The sequence below is a fragment of the Protopterus annectens genome, chromosome 13.part0 (genome assembly GCF_019279795.1).
Source record: "Protopterus annectens isolate FY-2018-M chromosome 13.part0, PAN1.0, whole genome shotgun sequence".
Taxonomy (NCBI): Eukaryota; Metazoa; Chordata; order Ceratodontiformes; family Protopteridae; genus Protopterus; species Protopterus annectens.
The window spans coordinates 617,674,955-617,698,700 of NC_056747.1; the positions used below are offsets into that span (position 1 = coordinate 617,674,955).

Below are 23,746 nucleotides of genomic sequence, written 5' to 3' on the forward strand. Positions count from 1 at the left end.
TTTATTTAATAAGGAAGTCCATCATGTTAGCTTGAAAGACCACTACTCTAATTTCGCCCAACATATTTTTTCTACGTATGCTGATCTTTTTAAAGACAAACTAGGCAAGCTTCCAGTTGTGTACTCCATGAAGTTAGACCCATATGTCAGTCCAGTTATCAGGCCAGCCCAGAAAGTTCCAATAGCTGTGCAGAACAGAGTCAAAGCTGAGCTAAATAAAGTGCAACAAGGTATGTTTTGTCCATTTGGCTCATCTACTCCAGCTGAGTGGGTATCTTCCATGGTGGTAGCTCATAAGAAAAGGTCAGATGACATCAGAATATGTACTGATCCAGGAGATTTGAACAAAGCACTAAAAATACCTTATCATCAAATGAGCATAGTCGAAGAAGTCGCTGCTCTTATGCCAAATGCCACTGTTTTTCTGTCTTAGATGCAAGTTTATTTTGGCAAATTTTGCTTGACAAGAAATCCTCATTGCTAACTACGTTCAGTACTCCATTTGGAAGGTACAGATTTTTGAGAATGCCATTTGGGATGCATTCTGCAAGTGAAGTCTTTCAATGTGGAATGGAGCAATTTTGGGGGGGGGGTATCCTTGTGCTGTTATAGTAGACGACATACTAGTAGGAGGTAGTGGTGAAGCTGAGCATGACAAAAACCTCAGAAAAGTTCTGGAAAGAGCACGTCAAGTGATCTTAAGCTCAATCCACAGAAGTGCAAATTCAGGCTACCAGAAGTTACTTATGTTGGTCATTTATTTACCAGTTCAGGCCTATGACCAGACACTTCGAAGCAAACAGCCATTCTCAAGATGCCAGTTCCAGACAATGTTCAAGCCCTGCAACATTTTCTTGATATGGTTAACTACCTAAGCAAGTTCATTCTAGACTTGAGTCAAATATCAGCACTGCTCAGAGAGCTGACATGTAAAGATGCATCCTGGTCTTGGTTAGAACAGCACCAAAGAGCATTTGATGTTCTGAAACAGAGTATTGCCAGTCTACCAACTCTCAGACAATATGATGTTCACAAGCCAGTTACTCTTTCATGTGATGCTTCAAATTTTGATTTAGGCGCAGTTATTCTACAAGAGGGTCAACCTGTTGCCTATGCTTTGAGAACTCTTACCCAAACTGAAATTCAGTATGCTCAGATCGGGAAAGAGCTTTTGGCAGTTGTGTTTGCGTGTTCAAAGTTCCATGATTATGTTTATGGTAGACCTATCCAGATCGAAACAGACCACCAACATCCTGTCACTATTTTGACAAAGCCTATGCATAACTCTAGACAGATTGCAACATATGGTGTTGAGATTGCAAAAGTATAATTTCACTATTGTCTACAAGAAAGGCAAACTTCTTTATCTTACTGATACATTGTCCAGATCGCCCAGAAACACCACTGAACAGCATGAGAATGAGAACCTTGATTTTGAAGTCATGGAAGTGAGAAATCTTTCTTCCACACGTCTTGATGAGCTGAGAGATCACACAGCCACAGATGCATTTTTATAGAGGCTCAACCACTTTATTCAACAAGGATAGCCATCTGAGCAATCTAGTTCATCTCAAGAAGTGCAACCTTATTTTCCATACAGAGATGAGATTTTGTCCAACTACAGTATTGCTATGAAAGGTCTGAAAGTAATTGTTCCAAAGTTTTTCCAACAAGAGTACATTACTATCTTGCATCGTGGTCACCCAGGAGCAGACTCTACCAAAAGAAGGGCGAGAGGTCTAGTATTTTGGCCTTGTATCTTACAAGATATTGAGACAGTGCTACCATCTTGTTCTGTGTGCAATGCTACTAAGTCATATCAACAGAAAGAACCACTTCAGCTAAACCATTTTCCTGAACTACCTTGGTCAACAATAGCTACCGACATTTTCGAGTGGAGTGGTCAACATTACTTCGTGTTAGTAGACTCTTATTCAGATTGGTTCGAGACTGACCATCTTCCAAATCAAGCATTCAGTATTGTCATCGCTAAGATGAAGCGTCATTTTGCAGTCCATGGTAGTCTGCACAAAGTTATTTCTGACAATGGCACACAGTCTACAAGCCAACAGTTCAAAAGATTTGCCAAAGAGTGGGACTTTACTCATGTCACGAGTAGCCCAGAGTATCCGCAGTCAAATAGCCTTGCAGAACGTGCAGTTCAAAGTGCAAAACAATTACTAAAGAAGTCAAATTAAGACAATAGTGATGTTTTCCTGAATCTCTTGAATCTCTGAAATATTTCTTGTGATAAGCATCTTGTTTCCCCTGCTCAGAGACTTCTGTTGAGACAAACCAGAACCACGTTACCAATCAGTCATCAGTTGTTGGTTCCATGTGTAAAGAACAACAGGTCTGTGAAAATTAGTCTGTTGAAGAAGCGTTTAACCAAGAAGTCTTACTACAATAAGACCAGCAAACCGCTCAATCCATTATGAGAAGGAGAGATGGTAAGGATGCAAACGTCCAAAGGTTATGATCGGATTGGAGTCATGAAGAACATTTGCCCAGAGCCAAGACCATACATTGTGGAATCACAAAGAGTAGAATTTAGGCGGAATCAGAAAACTTTGATGCTGGTGTCCGAGACTATAGCACAACACATTGTCTGTGAGAAAGACTCTTTAGCTCAGAGTGAGTTTTCCAGTGTTCCAGTTCCAAAGGAATTTCCAGAGTATATTCTCGTTGCTGTGATGAATCCAGAAGTTCCTGATATGAATTATTCACCAAAGACTGTCCCTGTTGCTAAACCCAGTCAAGATTGTTATGAGATATGATCTGGTCGCATCTCCAGACAATGTTACAGATACACAGCTACTTGGACATGAACATTGTGTTTGTTTCTAATATCTATAGTAATGCATGTTTAACTTCAAGGTTATTTTAAACTAAGGGCAATCTTTGGGAGGATGTATATCACTGTGTGTGTATGCATCTTTAAAAAGCTATATAAGGGCTTACACAAGTGTATAAATACTGAGCATGTGTGAGTCTCACTGCCATTTTGTAGTGAGCTGTTGAGATGTAAGCATGCGTGTGTGTGCCTGTTAATTAGCTTGTTTGTATTTTATGATGCTGCTATCCATCCTGATGTGTTTCTATGTAATAAAGCTTCTAAACGAACTACTGTGCCTGATCGTCTTCTATGTTAGAGAAGGACGAGCAACAAAAAGTAATGTAGTCTAGTTGCAGTTTTGCTTTTTCTCATTTTAAAAATCTTAATTTTGTCTGAGCATCACACTGTTCTAACTTTTAGAAATGCTGCACTTAACTGCCTGTCCTGCAATTGCCATCTGATATATATATATATATATATATATATATATATTTTTTTTTTAAAATACTTGAATATAACAAAAATAACCATGTCCGTTTTATGAAGTGTATGAAGTCTGGTTAGAATGTAGGATCTGATTCAATCCCAGACAAGATTTGTTAGTAATGTAAATACTGTTTCTTAGATTTCCAAGTCTGAAAGTGAATCTGAAATAATGCAAGATTTTGGCAAGCGAAAAGAAAACTCCTGCATTTTGGATATTTCAGGTAAGCATTATGCTTGTTTAAAGCAGTGGCCCAATGACTGGTGCGATAATCTGTGTCCTTCATCTTCATTACTGATACTTGCTTTCTGCCAGTTACCTAGCACAGAATATGCTTAAGATAATCTTTTGTTGGAGGAGACCCTGTCCTCTGCAGAAGAGGAAAACCTACTCGACAGCTTGATTTTGATTTAACCAATATAGGGACAAGAGTAGAGAATGTGGTTGACAGAGAGTTCCATCACAGTGTAGTCACTGGGTGCTGTTTTGCTTACAGTCTACATCCTCAGTGCAGCACATAGGTGTAATGAAATGAAAATTTACAGATCACTCCAAGTCTTTTCCATGCCTGTTGATACTTTAGGTCTGGCTGGTGCCATATACCTATATATAGCATTACAATGTTTTTCCTTGACCAGAAGCACTCTCCACTCCATTATGCAGGATATTGGTAGCATAGGCAAGTAGTTAACCTAGCACATATAGGCCAGGAAGTAAGCACTATGCTAATAGCATATTTGAAAATGAATCTTATTTAGATAAGACTGTGGTACCTGGTCAGCATTTCTTCCACCCTTCCTCATTCATAGTAGTCACAGACCCTAATATGCTGCTAATATTGCAGCTGCATACCCCAGCGTTGATGTTTGCTACATCCCATTAAAAACCTATTCATACATGCGTGTCATTCATTCACATCCACTGGCAACTGTAATGGAGAGGGGGGAGTATCTGTATTTATTTGCAACTCCATTGTCCCTCACCAGATTTCACATGATACAAATCTGGAAGTGGCTGGAGCCCTAGTTATACTCAATATCGTTAATTATCATGTTATAGCCAAATTTAGATCCACATAGATGACCCCTTCTGAGCATACAGAACACCTTAACTAATTAGAAAAGTTAACAGTCAAACCAAACATCTTTCTTATCGGTAGCTTCAAATATCCACAAATAAACTGGTAAATATTTACTACCAACAACAAATATGCCTAGAGATATCTGCATTTTGTAAATGCCAGTACATTTCACCAACCTGTTACCCTACCTACCAGAGGTGTTAACCTTTTTGATTGTATCCTCACCAACATTTCTTCCTGTTGCATCACCTAGAGTGTTACCCCCTCCTTAGTCAAATCTGAAAATCTTGCTTTAATGTCCTCTATAAAAATTGGCTTTGTGGTCCCTAATAACTATTTTACATTTGAAACCAATTATGTAGTATTTACTAATCTTACCAATAATCAAAAGTAGTATAGCTCTCTAGCAAACATTGAGTCTGTTCCTACTGCTCTTCAGTTTTACTCCCTCTTGGATAGACACACTAGGGCATCTGTACCAGTGCAGCATAAGCAGAATGGCAAGTTTAGAATTGAACCATATGTTGGAACCACCACATCAACAAATTTTGTAATTAAAAGAAAATCCAGGTGGCCATCACTAAATGTTGTCCACATCATCATTATAAAAGGGATTTAAATGTGGTAATTAAGTTGCTCAAACTTGCCATTAAAAAATGTAAAGCCAGCTATAAACTTCTTATTTATAATTAATTCCAAAGATAACCATAAAGCCTTCTTCAGCCATACTAGGAATCTTAGAAATAACCTACAACTATGTATTAAACTCTGACACCAAAGCCATTGCAAATGTTCTTCAGGACAAATTCTTTTTCAACTTCACTTTACCCCTGTAAAGTCTTTTCATCACTTTCCAAAATTAAAAACACTACTTCTGTGGATCCTAACAATATAAGAACAAAACGAATGAAGGCAGGGTACGGAGTAGTGCAGGAAAACAAAAGCCAAATAAGTAAATAAAATACTGCACTAAGCATGCAGGCTAGAAACGTACTGTAAACTGTTTATGCAATAAAACAACAAAGATACACACAAAGTAAGCGCTTTCACGACATCCAGTCGCTTCATCAGACAACATTCAAAGACAGTGCTCATCCTAAATAATCCTCTACAAAGTCGGCTGACTTAATCACATCAATTAAAGTGAACAAAGTATTTAAAAATGTGTGCATATATAGTACATAACGTGATATAAAACACATACTCAAAAGCATTTGCATACATTTTAAAAACATTTAAGAACTGTGTAAAAACCATATAAAAACTATGTAAAAATCCTTCTTTATAAAAACAGCATTCTTTATTCATGCCTAAGAGGGCGTGCCTTCAGAAAAGGTTTTAATGAAGAAGTACTGTTAAGACCTGGAGATCTTTCAGCATTTTGCAGAAGAATCCATTTCTGTTCTGCTGCTTCTGTACGATTCTTCAGTCATCCCCCCCTCTAATATCTACATCTAATACTTGTAAAACAAAAAATCTAAAGCTATGTGTAGGATCAATTTGTAGTACATGTACTGCTAATGCATTATTTTCTTTCTTGTTCTTCACATCCCTGATGTGCACAAGCACCGTGTCTTTAAGTTGTCTATTTGTTTTACCTACATAGTAGGCATGACATTTCTCACAGAAAGAAAAAACAAATTGACTGTTTTACAGTCTGCATAGTACTGCATTCTCAGTGTGAATCTCAGAGGGATGTTGGTAAAAGGAACTAGTATATAAATATTTGCATGCTGTACAATTTCTACACGGAAATGTTCCTATCCTAGTAGATTCATACAGGTTTTTGTTTACACTCTTCTTATGGTATAAGTGTTGTTTTATGGATTTATTATTTCTAAAAGAGAAGGATGGTGTTGTACCAACTATACTAATTAATTCTGGTGCATCTTGTAGAAGCCTCCAGTTATTCTTTATAATGTCACAAAATTCATTGATATCATTAGAATATTGAAAAGTAACTCTAAAATTGTCATTGGTAACCATTCTATCTTGGCTAGTGTTTGATTCTTCAGCTGTATAGTCAAAGTATGGTTTACACCTATCAGCCCTATGGCTTTTATTATTTCTTTTTCTGAGTAATCTCTCTCTAAAAAATCTAATTTTAATTGTGATAGGGCTGTATGCGCATCTCTGTCATTACTATGTAGTCTTAAAGTTCTATATATCTGCCCTTTAAGTACATTGCGTGGAATATGTCGCGGGTGCATACTTCTTTTATGCAAAAGGGCATTCCTCTTGGTAGGTTTTACATAAATGCACCCACACACCCCCCTTAGTATATATTCTAACTCTAGGATCGCACTACAGTGGGGAACAGGCCATATATAACTGTTGACAAAAATGAGTTTCAGTGAAATGAGTTTTCAGTAAAATGAACTTTCAGTGAATTGGTCTTGCTGATTTGGTTGTCAGTGAAATGAGCTGTCAATAAAATGAAGGTAACCCATATATATATATATATATATATATATATATATATATATATATATATATATAAACTTTTTCCATTTCATCTCTAGTTTGAACATTTAACAGTCTTTCTCTTTCCAGCAATGCAGCATTATTTTTAGGCAAATCTACATTATCTGTTAAAAAGTGTTCCAACATGTTTCCCATCATTTTCCCATTACCATTTCATAACCCATAAACGCATACCCTATATGTTTATTTCACTTAAGGCAAGAGTGAAATCAGGATATCCATAATCTAATTTTTATTTCTCACCCTTTGCTTTTTAGCCACCTGTCTCACTCTTAAGTTCATAGGTTCATAGGTTCATACTAGGCTATCTGCCCGAGGGCATTTATAAGCCTAGCCCATAGTTTTGTGGCTTACGCCACCCCTTTTGTATGGGGAACTATACCCATTATTTTGCTGTGCCTCTGTCTAGCAGTGACACTGAGGTAATCCCTGGAGTATATCTGCGATCTCCCATCCATTGGTCAAGATTTCTCTTGAACAAGGCCAGCGAGGTGCTCTGCCTCACATACCGGGATTTTGTTCCACAGCATAGGGAGTCTTTGGGTGATGAATCTATCCCTCCAGCACGTCCTATTAATAGCCGTGTCGAGGTTTAAGTCTCCCGCCCTTGTGGCTCTGATGGATCTAGATTTTTTGAGGTGAAGCATATTCATCAAATCTGGGTTAGACATGGCCTTGTATGTCAGGCAAAGGTCACCTCTGAGCAAGCGGTGGCGACTGAATAGAGCTGGAGTTCTTTCAGTCGGGCAGCATAGGACAGATTTTGAGACCCTTTATCCTTTTGGTGAGGAACTTTTGTGGCCTCTCCAGCTGCTGCAAGTGTCGGGTCAGATACATTCCGAATGGGGCATTGTACTCAATCATTGGTCTGATGAGTGATGAGTATAGGGAGACTATGACCTCCCTTGATCTAGATGTGAATCCCTTCATGATAAGGTGGGCAATGTAGAAGGTCTTCCTAACTACTTTAGCTACATGGGTGTCGAATGACAGGCTACTGTCAACCTGGGTCCCCAGGTCCCTGATAACTTCTTCTGTGCTCAGAGGATTACCACCTATATGGTAGCTAGGGGTAATCTTGTGTTTCCCGAAGGGTATGACTATGCATTTTTTGGCATTTAACTTTAGGCCATGGCTCTGGCACCAGTCATCCGTTTCTGTGAGACCCTTCTGAAGGATATCTGTGTCAGATGTGTTTTCGACTACGGCGCCCAGTTTGCAGTCATCTGCAAACTTTGTCAGCCATAACCCTCCTGTGTTTGCTTGTACTTCGGAAAAGTAGATGCCAAACAAGAGTGGGCCCAGGACTGAGCCCTGTGGGACACCACTTGTGACAGGCTTTGAGTCTGACATGGCGCCAGCAACTCTGACCCTGTGGGTTCTGTCACTCAGCCAGTTTGCAACCCATCTTGTGATGTATGGGTTAACATTTAAGCTGATGAGTTTTTCAATGATACCCGAGTGGGGTATTGTGTCAAGGCCTTCGCCAGATCGAGGTAGGCTGTATGGACTGCCTTTCCCTCGTCAATGGCTTTGGTGACTGTTTCAAAAGTCAACCAAGTTTAAAAGGCATGATCTGCCTTTGACAAAGCCAAACTGGGTTGGATCCAAAGTCTGCAAATTCCCTATGTCTTTATTTATGAGGTCCATTATGATCCTCTCCATAGCTTTGCAGATAAGGCTTGTCAAGCTAATGGGCGGTAATTTCCAGGGTCTGTGGAGGCACCGCCTTTGTGAAGTGGGACCACAGTCGCAGTGCGCCACTCCTGGGTGCGTATCCAGAGGTGAGACTATGATTAAACAGCTGTCCTAGCTGTGGGTTTAATTCCTCTTTGAGTTCGTGGAGCACACAGCCTGGGACACCATCAGGTCCCATGGATGCTGTGTTTTTTGCTTTGGAGAGAGCAGTTCTCACTTGGGCGTTTGAGATGTTTGGGGGCTGCAACCATTTGGTATAGATATCTCTCCTTTTGGGGAGGGGATTTGCACTGAACCTGTCAGCCAGTATGTTGGCAATGTCTGTAGGATCAGTAATCTTCACATCATTTTGAACTAGTTCTGAGCATATCTGGGAGTTTCCTCCCAGGTTTCTAACATAGCTAAAGAAGGCCTTATGATTGTCTTTTGAGTCTTTAGCTATTTTTCTCTCAAAATTTGCTTTGGATGATTTTATGAGAGCTCTTAGCTTTTTACTTATAGTGATCAAAGGTGTCTTACCTTTTAAGGATTTTGCTCTATCTTGTAGTAGCTTCCTCCTTTTGTTGTAGAGTTTGTTTATGGCTGGGGTCCACCAGACTGGACGCTTGCCCTTGGTACAAAGAGTCTTTGTTTTGCTTGGGATTGCCTTATCCATGCAGTCCTGCAGGTGCTGGTAGAAGGAATTTGTAAGTGATTCAGCGGCTTGAGTACTGTTTTCCGCCGGCTCGGGGGCCTTAAAGGAGACCACACTAGTCTTTAGAAGTGTGAAGTCGGCTTTCGAGAAGTTTTTTACTGTGGTCTTTTTTATTTCAGGTGGGGTTGGGATGAGGACCTCCAGCAAGATTAGTTTGTGATCTGATCTCACCAGTGAGGGGTATATTTCTTTCATATGCACCTCTTAACTTTTGTTTCATATAGGTTCATAGGTTAGTACTAAGCTAACTGCCCTTGTGAGCCATTTTAAAACTAGCCAATTATCCCTTGTGAGATTCAAACCTGCACCTTGTGTTCTTTCCTCCTTCTTCTTTGGATAGGCAAATCAAAATTTACTTCACATTATATGTGCTGTGTTGTGTTACCCTTTCATGTCCTCACAGAACACTCCTCCCTTTTAACACCCTTCTTTCCTGCTAGCTGACCTTATATCCTGTACCCCACAAGCCCCATACAGATATCTGTTAATTTCCAATTGCACACTTCATTCAGTTTCACATTCACTGCCATAGACACCAATGTATTTTCTTCCATTTACTTTTCTATCACTCATGTTCCCCTCCCCCCTTGCTAGCCAGCTTTATTCTTAACTACTCTTTTCCATTTTTCACTTTTCATCTTGTTATTTACACTGAGCAGGTAGCATATCTCCACCAGTACAATAATCTTTTATCATTCACCATAGGATGATAGAATATACTAGGTGATTGTGTCACAGGACCATTTACATTTTGACAGTAACTACCTTCATACTGTATCCCCCTTCTCAAGAAGGGCAAAACAGGTCAGTCCCGGAGTAAATGTATACATACCTATCCAGTCATCCAGGTTTAATTTGAAGGCTGCTAGGGTGTCTCTTTGTTTAACTTGCAGAGGAAGTTTGTAGTAAATGTGGGTTAGCTCGTGGTAACCAAAAAGTTCTCGAGTTCTCCCTTACCCATAATGCACCAATCCATAACATACCTCTGATCTCATGTGCTGCTTTTCACAAAAAGACGTGGTCAGCCTTAGTTCTCGTGTTTCATTAAGATGTGTTTTTTTTCTTTTTAATCTTTATTTATAAATATTATTTTCTTACCCTCTTACATTATTGTAATTCTTATTTACCACTGCTGGTAGTCCGTTTTTCTCTTTTACTATCTGTCATATACGCTGGTGTAGTTCTGTTGCCATAGTTGGTATTCTTTCTTTTTTCTTCCTATATTCTATATATATATATATATATATATATATATATATATGTATATAGTTTACCATCATAATATTGAAATTGAATGGCAAAATGTCTATCATTTGGTCGAAAAATTAGATCCCAACCCAAAACATTGAATTGTTAAAATGTCTACAATCATTACGTTGAAAAAGCAATGAGATTAACTCTACTATTTTGCAGAGGGGCTATGCCCCCCTGCACCCCCCCCCACTTAAATATATCAACTCCGAGATCGCACTACAGTGCAAAAATGGGCAAATTCGATAATTTCGGCATTGTGAGTTTAGACGTATTTAATTTCAACATTTTGATCATTCAATATAGTGTGTTCAACCAATTCAGTTTCAACCATTTGTCATTCAACATTCTGATGGTAAATCTATATATATATATATATATATATATATATATATATATATATATATATATGTGTGTGTGTGTGTGTGTGTGTGTGTGTGTATCTATATATATATATATATATATATATATATATATATATATATATATATATGAAGGTATTCTTCTGTAATACGGGGTTTTTTTCCTTTAGTTGCCAGTATGTCTGAGAAAAGGACCTTCCGGTTTTAAAAAAAGTGCCTGAAATGTGGGCACAAATTGCCTCTTTCAGATGCTCATACTCTTTGTGTCTTGTATTTAGGCCTGCCACATCTTCAGGAGGATTGTTCCATTTGCAAAAATTTCAATCCCATGGCTCTTGTGGATAGGAAAAATTAGCTTATTCTCAAAGGTTTATTGCTATCTTCTGTTGGTGATGGTATCTTTGGGGCTCAGTCCCCCAAAATTAAAGCTAAGGAGTCTGTATCAAAGTTTCCTAAGCCTTCCACTTCTTCAGCTCAATCTTCAGAGCTGTCAAGGAAAGATCGAAATCAGTCCTAAAACATCTAAAAGGGCATTCCCTTTGGATCTGAAGAAGAAGAAGAAACTAGTGGAGCCTACATCCTCATATCTGACACAGAAACCCATGGATCTGACTACTTCGGGTCCAATAATTCCTCCTAGGACAAGGTATTCCCCTACTTATGATCCTGTGCCTTCTAGGGGTCACTCCCCTTTTTTGGAAAGGTGCCAGTCCAAGTCACATTCCTTTGCCTCATCTCATTCATCAAGGAGTTTGACTGAGAAAGTTGTGGACAGAATGATGAGAAAGTTTCTCTTGGGACAGATTCAGGTGGTTATTTTACTGACTCCTCCTCCCTTGGGTCAGGAGGCCTATCCATCTACCACACCACCACTTGTTGCTCCTTCTCTGATTCCTCTGATTGCTTCAGAGTCCCTGAATCTGAACCTTTTGGGTCCGTCTGGCTTGGATCTGAAGATAACTGTATCTTTGGATCTGAAACTAACTCTGAGTGTACCGTCTCTAACATCATTGGATATGGATGACACTCCGAGCTGAAGCTTACTTGTCGGGTCTGAGGCATTGGAGTCGACTCTGAAGGTTTCAGGGCCATCTCTGCACTTTGGTGCTTTGGCATTGGATAGCTCGGTTCTGACTTACTCCTCGAGGAGATTACTTTCAGGGCAGGAGGAGACAGTGGTCCAGAAGCCTGCTTTCTTGAGGCTGAGGTCTTCCTTCTCTCTGGAGTGGTCTATATTTAATGGAGTGAAGAGGGTATTTTCTGTTCCAACAGGAGTGATAGATCCAAACCCAGATGTCTCCGCGCTTGGAGCCACATCATTCAGCACCACAGGGACAGCCAGCTCAAGACCCACAGACCACCCAGCAGGGTTTCGTAATCTCTTCCGATACTTCTCTAGAACATTCCACAGTGGAAGTCCCTAGGAAGAGAAAGTGCAAGAGGAGGCACTTGGACTCTCCACAAGAGTCAGTCACTGAGGATACTGATTTTGTTGAGGGTGAAGGGTCCCCACAATCACCTCTGGAAGATGTCTCAATTGGAAATATTTATTTATTTGTTTATTTATTTATTGGCATTTGATTACCGGGAAGGCCCACTGGGCCAGTGAAAGCTCATTTTCAGTGGAGGCCAGAGGAGAAAAGCTCCAGGTTTAAAATCAGTTTAGAAATATACATTACAAATGTACATTTCAAAAAATAAGAGTTGATACAATAAAAAATACAAATGAGAGTAGATACAATAGCAAAAAATAGTACTGAATAAAATATAAATTACATGAGAATTATGCATTCTAGATAAAGGTAATAGTAAAATTTCAACAATGATTGAGTTCATCCTTGAGATACTGAAGCAGAGAGGTGGTCGGACCTCCAGTAACCCTTCACTGCAGGAATTAGTGTTTCTGGAGGTCTTTTGAGTTGGTCCATCTACCTTTTGGGTTACTCCACCTGCTGACGAGCTCATTGATTTGAACTCTGGGCGGACTTGGAAGGAGCCTGACTCAGTTGAGCCAGTCCCTAAGAGGCCAGATCAGATTTTGGCTCTACCTGTTGGGAAGGAATTTTAGAGTAAAGGGGTGCCCACGAATGCCATGGTTGTGCTGGCGGCCACCAAGAAGGAGCATGTTGAACAAAGTTCCTGTGTTCATTCCCCTAACAGGGAGTCTAGGGCAATGGACAGGTTTGGGCAGCATGTTTATGCTTAAACGACCTTTAATCTTAGGTTGCTGAAATATTTGGCACATTTTACTAGGTTACAAAGGGAGCTGATCAAGGAACTTTCAAAATCCAAGTGCAATCATCTGTGGCCTCCCAGTTGGCTACCCTCTAATCCATTTCATATTCATTCTTGAGATTTATTTGCATGCAGCTGAAGGTGCCTCAAGGGCAGCAGGTTCAGGCATATCCTTTAGGAGGCATGTCTAGATGTGCTTATGTGATTTTGCAGAGCGTTTTAAATCCTCATTCGTCAGTGCTTCCTTTGACAGCAGTTCATTGTTTCGCCAAAAGTGAAGGACACATTATCCAGATGTGAGAAGGATGGAAAGACCCTGTCTACAGTGGGCACGCATTTTCTGACTCCTCAGTGATCCTTTTCTAGGAACCAACAAAGTGGTCATGAAATGTGGTTCAGGACACACATGGAGAAAGTTCCTCTAGGGGAAGGGGAGAACTCTAATGGACGACTATGCCCCCTCAGCAGAGGAGGCCCGCAAAACCAGAGGTCCAGAGATTCCTTACCAATGCTCCTGACAGGAGGCTGAATTGTCCACCTCTGGAGGCAGTTGGGGGGTCGCCTCTCTCTGCACCAGAGAGCCTGGCTAGATATAACAAGAGAAACTTTGGTGCGGAGGATTATTTCCAGAGGTTATATAATTCCCTTTTCCCTTCCATCTCTGACTGTATGCAAAATTCTCGATGTTTTGCCCAGTCAGAGGAAAGTAGCAGCACTAGAAATACAAAACCTGCTAGAAGAAAGAATCATCCAAGAGGTCCTACCAGACCAGGTATAATCCAGAACTTCCTCAAGGTTCTTTTTAGTTCTTAAAAAAGGGGGGGGGGACTGGAGACCAACTTTGGATGTCAGCATTTTGAACAAATCAGTTCAACATATAAAGTTCTGGATTGTCACAGTGCAGTCCATTCTACCCTTCCTGGGCAAGGATGTGCTCGATAGACCTTCTGGATGCATACTGTCATATAAATATGAAAAACAGTCCAGAAGGTACTTACACTTCCGGCTGGGAGCCAGTCAGTACTAGTTCAGAGCACTGCCCTTTGGCCTCACCACGGTCCCCAGGATGTTTATCAAATGCATGACAGTGGTCGCAGCTCACCTGAGACTGCAGGGATTCTGCATGTTTCCATATCTAGACAACTGGCTCATTACCACCCTAACCAGATATCTACAAACAAGGGCAAGAGATCTAGTACCTCAGATTTGTTCTCATCCTGGGATAACCATAAATTACAGCAAGTCTCAGCTAGAATCATCTCAAACCTTAGAATTCATAGTAGCAGTCTTCAGCACAGTATCAGTGGCAGCTTCTCTTCCTCTCTCAAGAGTACAGACTATCAGATGCCAGGTCAGGAGAGTAATTCGTAGCACAAGCATTTCAGTCCAGTTAATCCTTCTAGCCCTGGGGTCATTGTCAGCTGCGATAATGTTAGTTCCTTTGACGAGGTTTCATATGAGAATTCTTCATTGGATGCTACCTACACAATGGTCGATTCTTTACCAGCACATGTTAACACAAAAAAAATAAGAATCACTCAGGCATGCAAAAGATGCCTCTGATGGTGGATTCACATGGATCAAGTTCTAAAAACGCATCCTTTCATTCTCCCTCAACTCAAGGCCATAGTGACCATGAATGCTTCCCAGATGGGGAGGGGGGCACTTTCTGGAGGGAACAGTCCAAGGCACTTGGTCCCCAAAAGAGGCCAGCTTGCTTATCAATGTCCCACAGATGAGAGCAGTGCTCTTAGCCTTGCAGGCCTTCCAGGACACTCTCCTTTTAGGTACAGTTGTGATTCAAACAGACAATGTATTGGTAGTTTGGTACATCAAGAAACAAGGAAGGACCAGATCCTAATATTGTGTCAAGAAGCACTCAGAGTGTGGCAATGGGCAATCTCATCCAACTGCTTTCTCATAGCAATGCACATTCTGGGGAAGTCCCACATTATAGCAGACAAATTGAGCAGGTCCGTTCTTCTACCTCATGAGTGGTCTCTCAACATGAAAGTGGCAGAAATGATTTTCTGTCAGTGGGGGCCAGCCTTGCTTCAGTCTTTTAGCTTCTCCCGTAAATAACAAATGCAGCACCTACATTGCCATAATCCCCCATAGGATGAATCACCGAATGATGCTTTACTTCACGATTCACCCCGGCCTACTTTATGATTACCCAGCAATTCCCCTGATTCCGAAATTTCTGCAGAAAGCTGCCAGATGAAGAGCAAAATCATCCTCATTGCACCTTACTGGCCTCGTCAGATTTGGTTCCCCTTCCTATGGCCTCATCTACTTTTCCAACCTTGGAGTCTGGATCGGATTCCAGACCTCCTGTCGCATCAAACAGGTAGAGTTCATTTGGATAGCTGAAACCTCAGGTTAACAACATGGTTTCTCCAATTCAATTAATAGCCAGATAACCGATGCATTCTTCCCCTCGCTGTCATATCTTTTTTTCTTCCCATAAACTATCTACGAAAAAGCTTTATACAGGTAAGCAGTAAAGGTTTGTTTACTGTGTGCAACAAAAACATATTGATCTCTTTTCAGCTCCAGTACATAACATATTTGAATTATTGGCATTAATTTTTAATGAAGGGGTGAGCTCCTCTACCATTAAAGTTCAGTTAGCAGCAATACCTAATTTTCATATTGGATTTGAAAGTTCTTATGTCGCCTCTTCTAAACTTTGGAAAGCATTCTTGAGAGGCACTCTCTATTGAGACTCCAGAATAAAGATTCTACTCCACCATGGGATTTTGACTTGGTACTGCAAGCGTTAATTCATTCCCCCTTTGAACCAGCAGTTACATGCGATCTTAAGTTCCTGACCTGGGAAACTATCTTTCTAGTGGCCATTGCCTCTGCCAGAGGAGTTTCTGAGCTTCAAACATCATTGAAACCTCCCTACTTTATCTTTCATAAAGATAGAATTATGTTACATACCAATGCGTCCTTCCTTCCTAAGGTGGTGTCATAATCCAGTAACTATCAATCCATTAATTTGCCAGTATTCTTTCCTAAATTTGCAAACAAAGGTAAATATGTGTTGCATTTATTGGATGTTCACAGACAGTTATGTTTTTACTTACATAGGACAAAAGAAATCAGGAAGACAGATCAATTGTTAGTCTCCCTCGCAGATTTGAAATAAAAAAATAAAAAAAAAAAACAATAAGAAAAGTAACTCTAGCCAGATGGCTGATGAATTGTATTTCTTTTATCTGTAACAAATTGGGTCTAACCTTACCTAAGCATGTAAGAGCCCATTCAACTAGATCCATGGCAACTTCTTCAGTGCTTCTTTTCAGGGCTTCCATGGAAGATATATGTGTGGCTGCAACCTGAGCCAGTTCTCTAACCTTTATCACTCATTACAAACTGGTCTCGAGGGGTAGAGCAGCCTTTGGCTCAGCTGTGCTCAGGAATATCCTTCCTTAGAGTCCACCCAGGATTTAGGTAGCTGGAGACTCTTTCCCAACAGTTGAGGATAGAATGCAAATTGACAACATCAGATAAAGAAGTTGTGTACCCACCAAACGTTCCAGATGTGTTGCCCATTTTCATTCTTCCTCAACTTCCCACCCACCAATCCCCCAACCCGTTTCACAACAGATTTCTGAAAGAATGAGATATTGTAAGGACACCACTGTCCTTTATGTTAAGCTCCAGATATAGTTCCTTCTGTAAGATTTATATGAATTTATGTGTCTATTTGCAAGCACATTGGCAACTATCGCTTTATGTAAATCAGGAAAGGATCTGAGGTATGTTAGGGATTGGTGTATTATGGGTAAGGGAGGAGCTCAAGAGCTGTTTGGTTACCATAAGCTTTAGTATTGGTTGAGTCAGATCCAAGGCTCTGATCCGAGCCTAGCAGTTGCGGAAGAATGAAAATGGACAACACAGATGTAATATTATAGTGAGTACATAACTTCTTTTTTGGGCTTTAGTGAGCACCTTTAGGATGGATTTCTTTTTTATATTAGGATGTGTAAAGAATTCAGGAATTTGTGGAGTTAAGATAGTCATTTCTGGTTTAAAGTGTACACTAAATTTGTCTGCTAGTGTATTTGCTATGCCTACTAGGTCTGAGTGGGTGGTGCTATTTTTGTTAATTTCAGACCCCTACTGTGTATTATTTTTTAGTTTCCAAACAAAACTAAAAAGGACTCATAATTATCCTTGGCTCCAGAAGCTAATTTAAGTTCATGATTTGCCTTACTAGCCTGCATAGTACCTTTCTTACAGATATTCTTGATGCAGTTCTTAATACAAGAAGTTTTAGATCTGTTTGAATGATTTAAGATTGCTTTTTCACGTGTTATAGAGTTTATTTAAGCTAGTGGACCACCAGTTTTTTTTTTTTTCTTAAACTTTCCATTATACTTGGTTCTAATAGGGATGGCCAGGTCAAGGCATTTATCTGTGCTGGAATAAAACTCCTTTGTATAAATAGCAACTGTGTGGATGTTAGGTCTGTTTGTGTTACAAATGAATTTGGATAGCCTGTTATAGTTTGAGGAAGTTTGTGTGTTTGAAATACCTGAACTCAAAATTAATTGACTGCTGGAGTTTTATAGATTTTGAACATTTATTGTCAGACTTAACCAAGTTTGGAGAAACTAGAAGGGTGATACATGTAGTGGTTATATTAGTTAGGACCAGGTCAAAAATATTATGTACCATAGGTTTGGTGGCTGTGTGTTCCAAAGAATTTTAATTATTCAATCTAAGAATCTGTGGACGTACCCAACTTTGACGGTACAAACACTCCATTTTATTATGGACAGTGTAACTGTTGTTATAAAAGCATATCTGTGTTGTCCATTTTTATTCTTCCTCACTGACGGGTTATGGATCTGACCCTCAGATCCAACTCTTGACGCACTTTCAAGCCTTGGATCCTAGTCTTGAACTCTTCCCTCTACCCATAATGCTCTATACTATCCCTAACTCCCCAGATCTTGTTTGCCACCATCGAGTGTGAAAACATTTCTTTACATCTTTCAAAAATTTGATATTGTACTTCTTTTTTTGAGTCTTCGTATAGTTTATTTGATATGGTTTCTCTCTTTCCTCCCTAGCTTTTAGATTTCTCAGGTATAAGTATGTTTGCTTGTTTGTTTGTCTTCTCCCTTTTTTCTTACCTAAGTGCCTTGGCACTTCTTGCATTTCTTCTACCAAAAAAGGTATTGTTATTAGTAACTAGTTAAGAAATGCGTCTATTGCCTGGGCCCCGACATCTAAGGTCAGCCTATGAAATCTGCGCCTCCTTTAATCCCAGGGCCATATGTGATTAACGAAACAAATTAATTCTTAAAGGTTTGCTGCCTACCTCTTCCTCTTCTCCTGGAGATCAAACCACCTCAAAAAGTGCATGGCTGTGATGAGCCTAAGAAGAGATCTTTGCAAAAGTCACCAAGGACTTCCTCCGAGCCTCCACGGAAACTTGTAAAAACTTCGGTTCCGACTCCCTCGGATCCAAGGACAACTTCATCTCTTTCAGATCCATTGATCTCTATGGATCCAAAAGATATTACTCCCTGTTTAGATCCATAGCTCACAATAACTAGTTCTCCTCTTCTTCCGGTTTAGTGTTAGATCCCAAGCCTTCAGATCCAAGGGCTAGCAGCCGAACTCCAGAAAGTATAATAAGGACAGTCTCATCAACGCTACCAGCCAAGTTATTGTAGAAACCCCCAAAACATTACAGATCCACTTTCTCAGCCTCATCCAGACCTTCTAGGAGCTTGACAGAGTTTGATATGGACAGGATAATGCAAAGATTTCTCAAGGCTCAGATCCAAATGGCTGCCTTGCCAACTCTGTCCCCTCCCGGATCCATGAGTGCACCTGCCCAGACCATTTAGACTCCTTCTCCAATCCAACCTGTGGTTTTGGAGTCCCAGGATTCAAGATACCTGAGAGAGTCAGTGTCGGACCCAAGGAAGCCCCCATCCTCGACTTTGATAAGTTCCCTGATCAGCCCTGGTCCGATTTTGTCGGATCAGAGTGGGTCTCGGATCCAAGATGTTGGCTCTGAGTCAGGGAGGTTGGGTTCAGCTCTAACTCTGTCAGATCTGTCCCTCCTTACTGGTGCCTCTGCCCTCAACAGCTCATGTTCGGTTCTTTCTGGAGGCCACAGATCCAGGGTTGACCCCATTCTTTCCTCCTTGGCTGTCTTGGCTTCAAGGGAGATGGGGGGGGGGGTTCCCAGGTCCATTGGCCTTCCAGATGGTAGAAAGGGCCTTCTGTTTACATAGAGATCTGTTCTCTCACATCTCGGATCCTTCCCTTCATCCCTCATTGGGTCCGAGCACTGTGTCCATCATTCCTGCTCCAGGTCAACCTACCCCATGTTCTTTCCCCTGAGGAATTTCCCCTTTCTTCCAACACCTTTCCTGAACACCCCACAGAGGAGGTTCTGCGGAGGAAGATGTGCAGAAGGAGGCACATAGACTCCCCGATGGAGTCCCTCATTGAAGACACCGACTTTGATGAGGGAGAAAGATCCTTCGCAGACATCCTGGAAATCCTTTGACAGAAGGATGGCTGGTCTGCCCACCCTCCTTCTTCTTAAGAGTTGATGTTCCTGGAGGCTTTTGGGGTGGGCCTATCTACGTCCTGTGTGCCCCCACCTCCACCTCGGCAGACCTAGTTTCCTGCCAGGCCTGGAAGGAACCGGGCACTGTGAATCTCATTCCCAAGCATCCAGATAAATTTTTAGTCCCCTTAGCAGACAGAACCCGTTAGACCAAGGGTGTCCCAGTTGATGCCATTGTTGTGGAGGCAGCCACTAAAAAGGAGCTGAGCAGAGCTCCTCTGTCCATCCAACGAACAAGGAGTCCAGAGTGATGGACAGATTCAGGAAGTGCATCTATGCTTCAGCCTCATTCTCACCGAGGTCATTAAATTATTTGGCACTCTTTACTTGCTTGGAAAGAGATTTGATCAAGGACCTTTCAAACTGTCTTGCTGAGACGATGTCGGCGAAGGACCTCAAGATGGTCTCTTCCCCAGCTGTCTACTCTTTCATCTATTAATAATTCTTTAATGACTTTCATCTCCCATACATTGGAGGCTACCTCACAAGCAGCCTGTTCAGGCATAGCCATATGGAGACGTGCCTGGATGTGGCTATGTGACTTTGTGGAACCCGTTAAGGTGTTCTTTGTTAATGCTCCCTTTGATGGGTCCTCTTTGTGCCATCAGTGAAAGATACGTTTACCTGCAGTGAGCTGGAAGGAAAAAACCCATCTGCCACGGGAATCAAGTTTTTCACCCCTCAGATAACTTTTTCCAGAAACCAGCAAGGATGGAAGAAAACTTGGTTCTGGAAATCTTAAGGGCCTTTTCCAGACCCATGCGGGGATGCTTCCTCCAGAGGCAGAGGAGAAGGTTTCAATGGTAGACTTTGCCCCCGAGGCAAAGGGCGTCCACAAAACCAGGGCTTCAAAGACTCTTTCTCTGACAGGCCTTATCATCTCTCCTGAAGAGCTAGCTGACTGTCTGTCTCTGGAGGCAGTCGGGGGTCATCTGTCCCTGCACCTAAATGCCTGGACAAATCTTTCAAACAAGTCCTGGGTGCTATTTATAATATCCAGAGGCCATTACATTCCCTTTTCCCTTCCACCTCTGGGACCCAGGAGGAAACTCCCTGACATTCCACCCATTCAGAGGACTGTGCAGCTCAAGAAGTTTAAAAGCTGCTACAAAAAGTCATCCAAAAGGTCCCAATTGAACATATAGAATTCTGAACTTACTCCTGCTCCTTTTTGGTGCCAAAGAAAACGGGATCTAAGACCAATTCTGGATCTAAGCAGTCTGAATCAGTATGTAAAGAAGTTAAAGTTCTGAATGGTTACAGGGAGGGTAGATTTTTGAAGAAATTTATGAAAATGTTTGGCATGGAAGATGTGAATTCAGTAGTAGGAGTTCGGAGTGAATTTACATATTACTCACAGATACAAATACTGGGCTAGGCTAGATAGATTTTATATCTCACAGGAACATGTGCATTTAATTGAAGTCTTGAAACGCACCCAATAACTATTTCAGATCATGCACTAATAATAACTAAAATAAAAACTCAAGGTAATGAAATGAAAATGAGACACTGGCGCTTCTCCACCTACCGGTTGAAAAGAGAGGAATTTAAGGAATGGGTTGTGGACTTATTTCAGGAGCTACTAGAGAAGACAGATTTGTCTTCTGAAAACATAGCTAAGGAGTGGGATAAAATTAAGGTAGAATTTAAAGCTAGGTTGGAAATAAAAGAAAGGGAGATATGGTTAAACAGTAACAACAGTTATTTAGAGGGATTGACAAATGTTAAAGTATTGCAAAATAGGGGAAATCTCTCAGAACTAGAAAAGGAGCAACTGCAGAATGCTAAGCAGAAAATAAGGGATTACCTCAATAATATGCGAGTTTAGAAAGATTGCTGTTAAGCAACTATTTTTTATAATAATTCTAGAGCACAAAAACTTTTAGTACAACAAAAAGTGGAAAGGGCAGTCACCAAGCTTAGGGAGCCTATAACAAGGAAGATAACAAGAGACCCTATAGAAGTATCAGAAATATTTTGGAAATTTTATGAAAATTTGTATAAAGCAGAGAAATATGGAAATCAAGAAAAGGTACAAATGGAAATGTTTAGGGAAGAATTAAATATGCCAAAGTTAGAGGTAGATGAGGCTCAATTACTAACAGTTAGGAAAGGAAGGGATGAGATAAAAATGGCTATGTATAACCAATCTACAGGAAAGTCCCCAGGAATAGATGGTATTCCTGTGGAAGTTTGGAAGTTAGGAGGGAAAAATGATAAATATCTGGAAGGTTTTGTTTGCAGTATTTTAAGAGGAGGAGAAGTTCCAGCATTCTGGAAGAAGGCAGTGGTAACAGTAGTATCTAAGGAGGGTAAAGATCCATCAGATCCAGCTTCATACAGGCCCATTTCTTTACTAAACCATGATTATAAAGTGTTTATGTCTATATTGGCTAAGAGAATGGCAAAAGTTATACATGTGGATCAGTGTGGTTTTGTGGAGGGGAGGCAAATATTTGACAATATTAACAGAACATTGATGACCCAGATGGAAGCAGAATGTAAGAAAGTACCACTTTTATTGGTGGGTCTTGATGCAGAGAAAGCATTTGACAGAGTAGACTAGGACTTCATGAGCAGGGCAATGGAAACATTTGCTTTCCGTGATACAATTATAAGCTTGATTAGAAGAATATATGAGGGATTGAGGTGCAAATTAAAGTGAGTGGGGTCCTTTGTGATAATTTTTGCTTGAGTAGAGGAACCACTCAGGGTTGTCTGTGTTCCCTTTTGTTGTTTGCATTATATTTGGAACCACTGGCAAAGAAAATAAACGACTCAGAAATTCAAGGATATAATTGGTATAGTAGTCAGGAAAAGCTGTCTCTATTTGCAGATGATTTTATTCTATAAATGACAAAACCAGAATGTGACATTACAGTGTTGTGGAACATTTTAAGACAGTTTCATATCTTCTCAGGATACAAAATGAATGAAGCTAAAACAAAGGCAGTAGTGGTAAATTATGTACCCACACACGAATTGGTCCAACAATATCCATATTTATGAGGACATGATAAAATGAAGTATTTAGGAGTATGGATTAGAAATGACTCTGTGGTGGCAGTTAAGGATATGTGGGAAGAGACTAAATAGAAGATAATATAAAAATTGAGAAACTGGAAGTTTTGTTATATGGATATGGATACTAAGATACAAGCCGTTAAAATGTTTTTAGTCCCTTTAGTCTTATACACAGGTCAGGCATACTTTTATCAACCAGAGGAGAAATTGTGGACAACGATTAAAAAAGAGTTGAAGGATTTTATGTGGGAAGTGAAGACAGCAAGGGTCAAGTGGGATTAGCTGATTCTACCAATAGAAAAAGGTGGACTAGGATTACCTAATTTGAGGGGTTATTTTAGAGCAACACAGTTAAGGCTCTTATACATAGCACAGGCAGAAAACCATAATTCAATGTTGAAAGGAATGATGATGACGCAGGGAGGAAGCTCAAGAAATAAGGAGAGATTGGGATTTTGTATGCAGACTCTTAAGGAGAACAACCAAAATCATACAGAGTATTATATTCATAAAATAGCAGGGAGTATTTTAAGAACCAAATCAGTACAAGAATGAAGAAGAGAGATTTTGCTGATAGGGTTGACTGTGGTCAGGGATACAAATAATAGGCAAGAGGGAGCTGGAATTTTTTGGGGAAAATTGGCAAAAGAACCAAGGTATTGGGAAAAATGACTAGAAGGGGAAGGGTAATAGACTGGGAAGAGGCCAAAAAATGTTTTGGACTGCAGGTTAGAGATTGCCTTCCCTATCAAGGACTGATATCAGAGTATAGGCAAAGGGAAAGAAATAGGGGCTCCTAAATGAAAGACCAGCACTGGTACAGTTTTTAATGGAATGAAGAACAGAAGATGTCATTAAAAAAGGAATAATTAGTAAAGCATATAAAATACTGCATGATAATTACAGGAATCAATCAGAGTAGCATAGAAAGGATTGGGAAGAGAGACTGGATAAGCAATTCATAAAGAGACAATGGGAGGATAT

The 23,746-nt window shown here is 40.3% G+C and overlaps 1 protein-coding gene across 3 annotated transcripts in view; it reads left to right on the plus strand.

Annotated features, from left to right (window-relative positions):
* TEX14 (testis expressed 14, intercellular bridge forming factor) overlaps positions 1-23,746 on the plus strand; it is a 3,435,352-nt gene that overhangs the window by 2,328,111 nt on the left and 1,083,495 nt on the right. For all 3 annotated transcript variants that reach the window (XM_044054283.1, XM_044054282.1, XM_044054281.1), the window contains one exon: positions 3,462-3,543. In XM_044054283.1, coding sequence (XP_043910218.1) covers positions 3,462-3,543 — 82 coding nt within the window. The remainder of the gene's footprint in view (positions 1-3,461; positions 3,544-23,746) is intronic.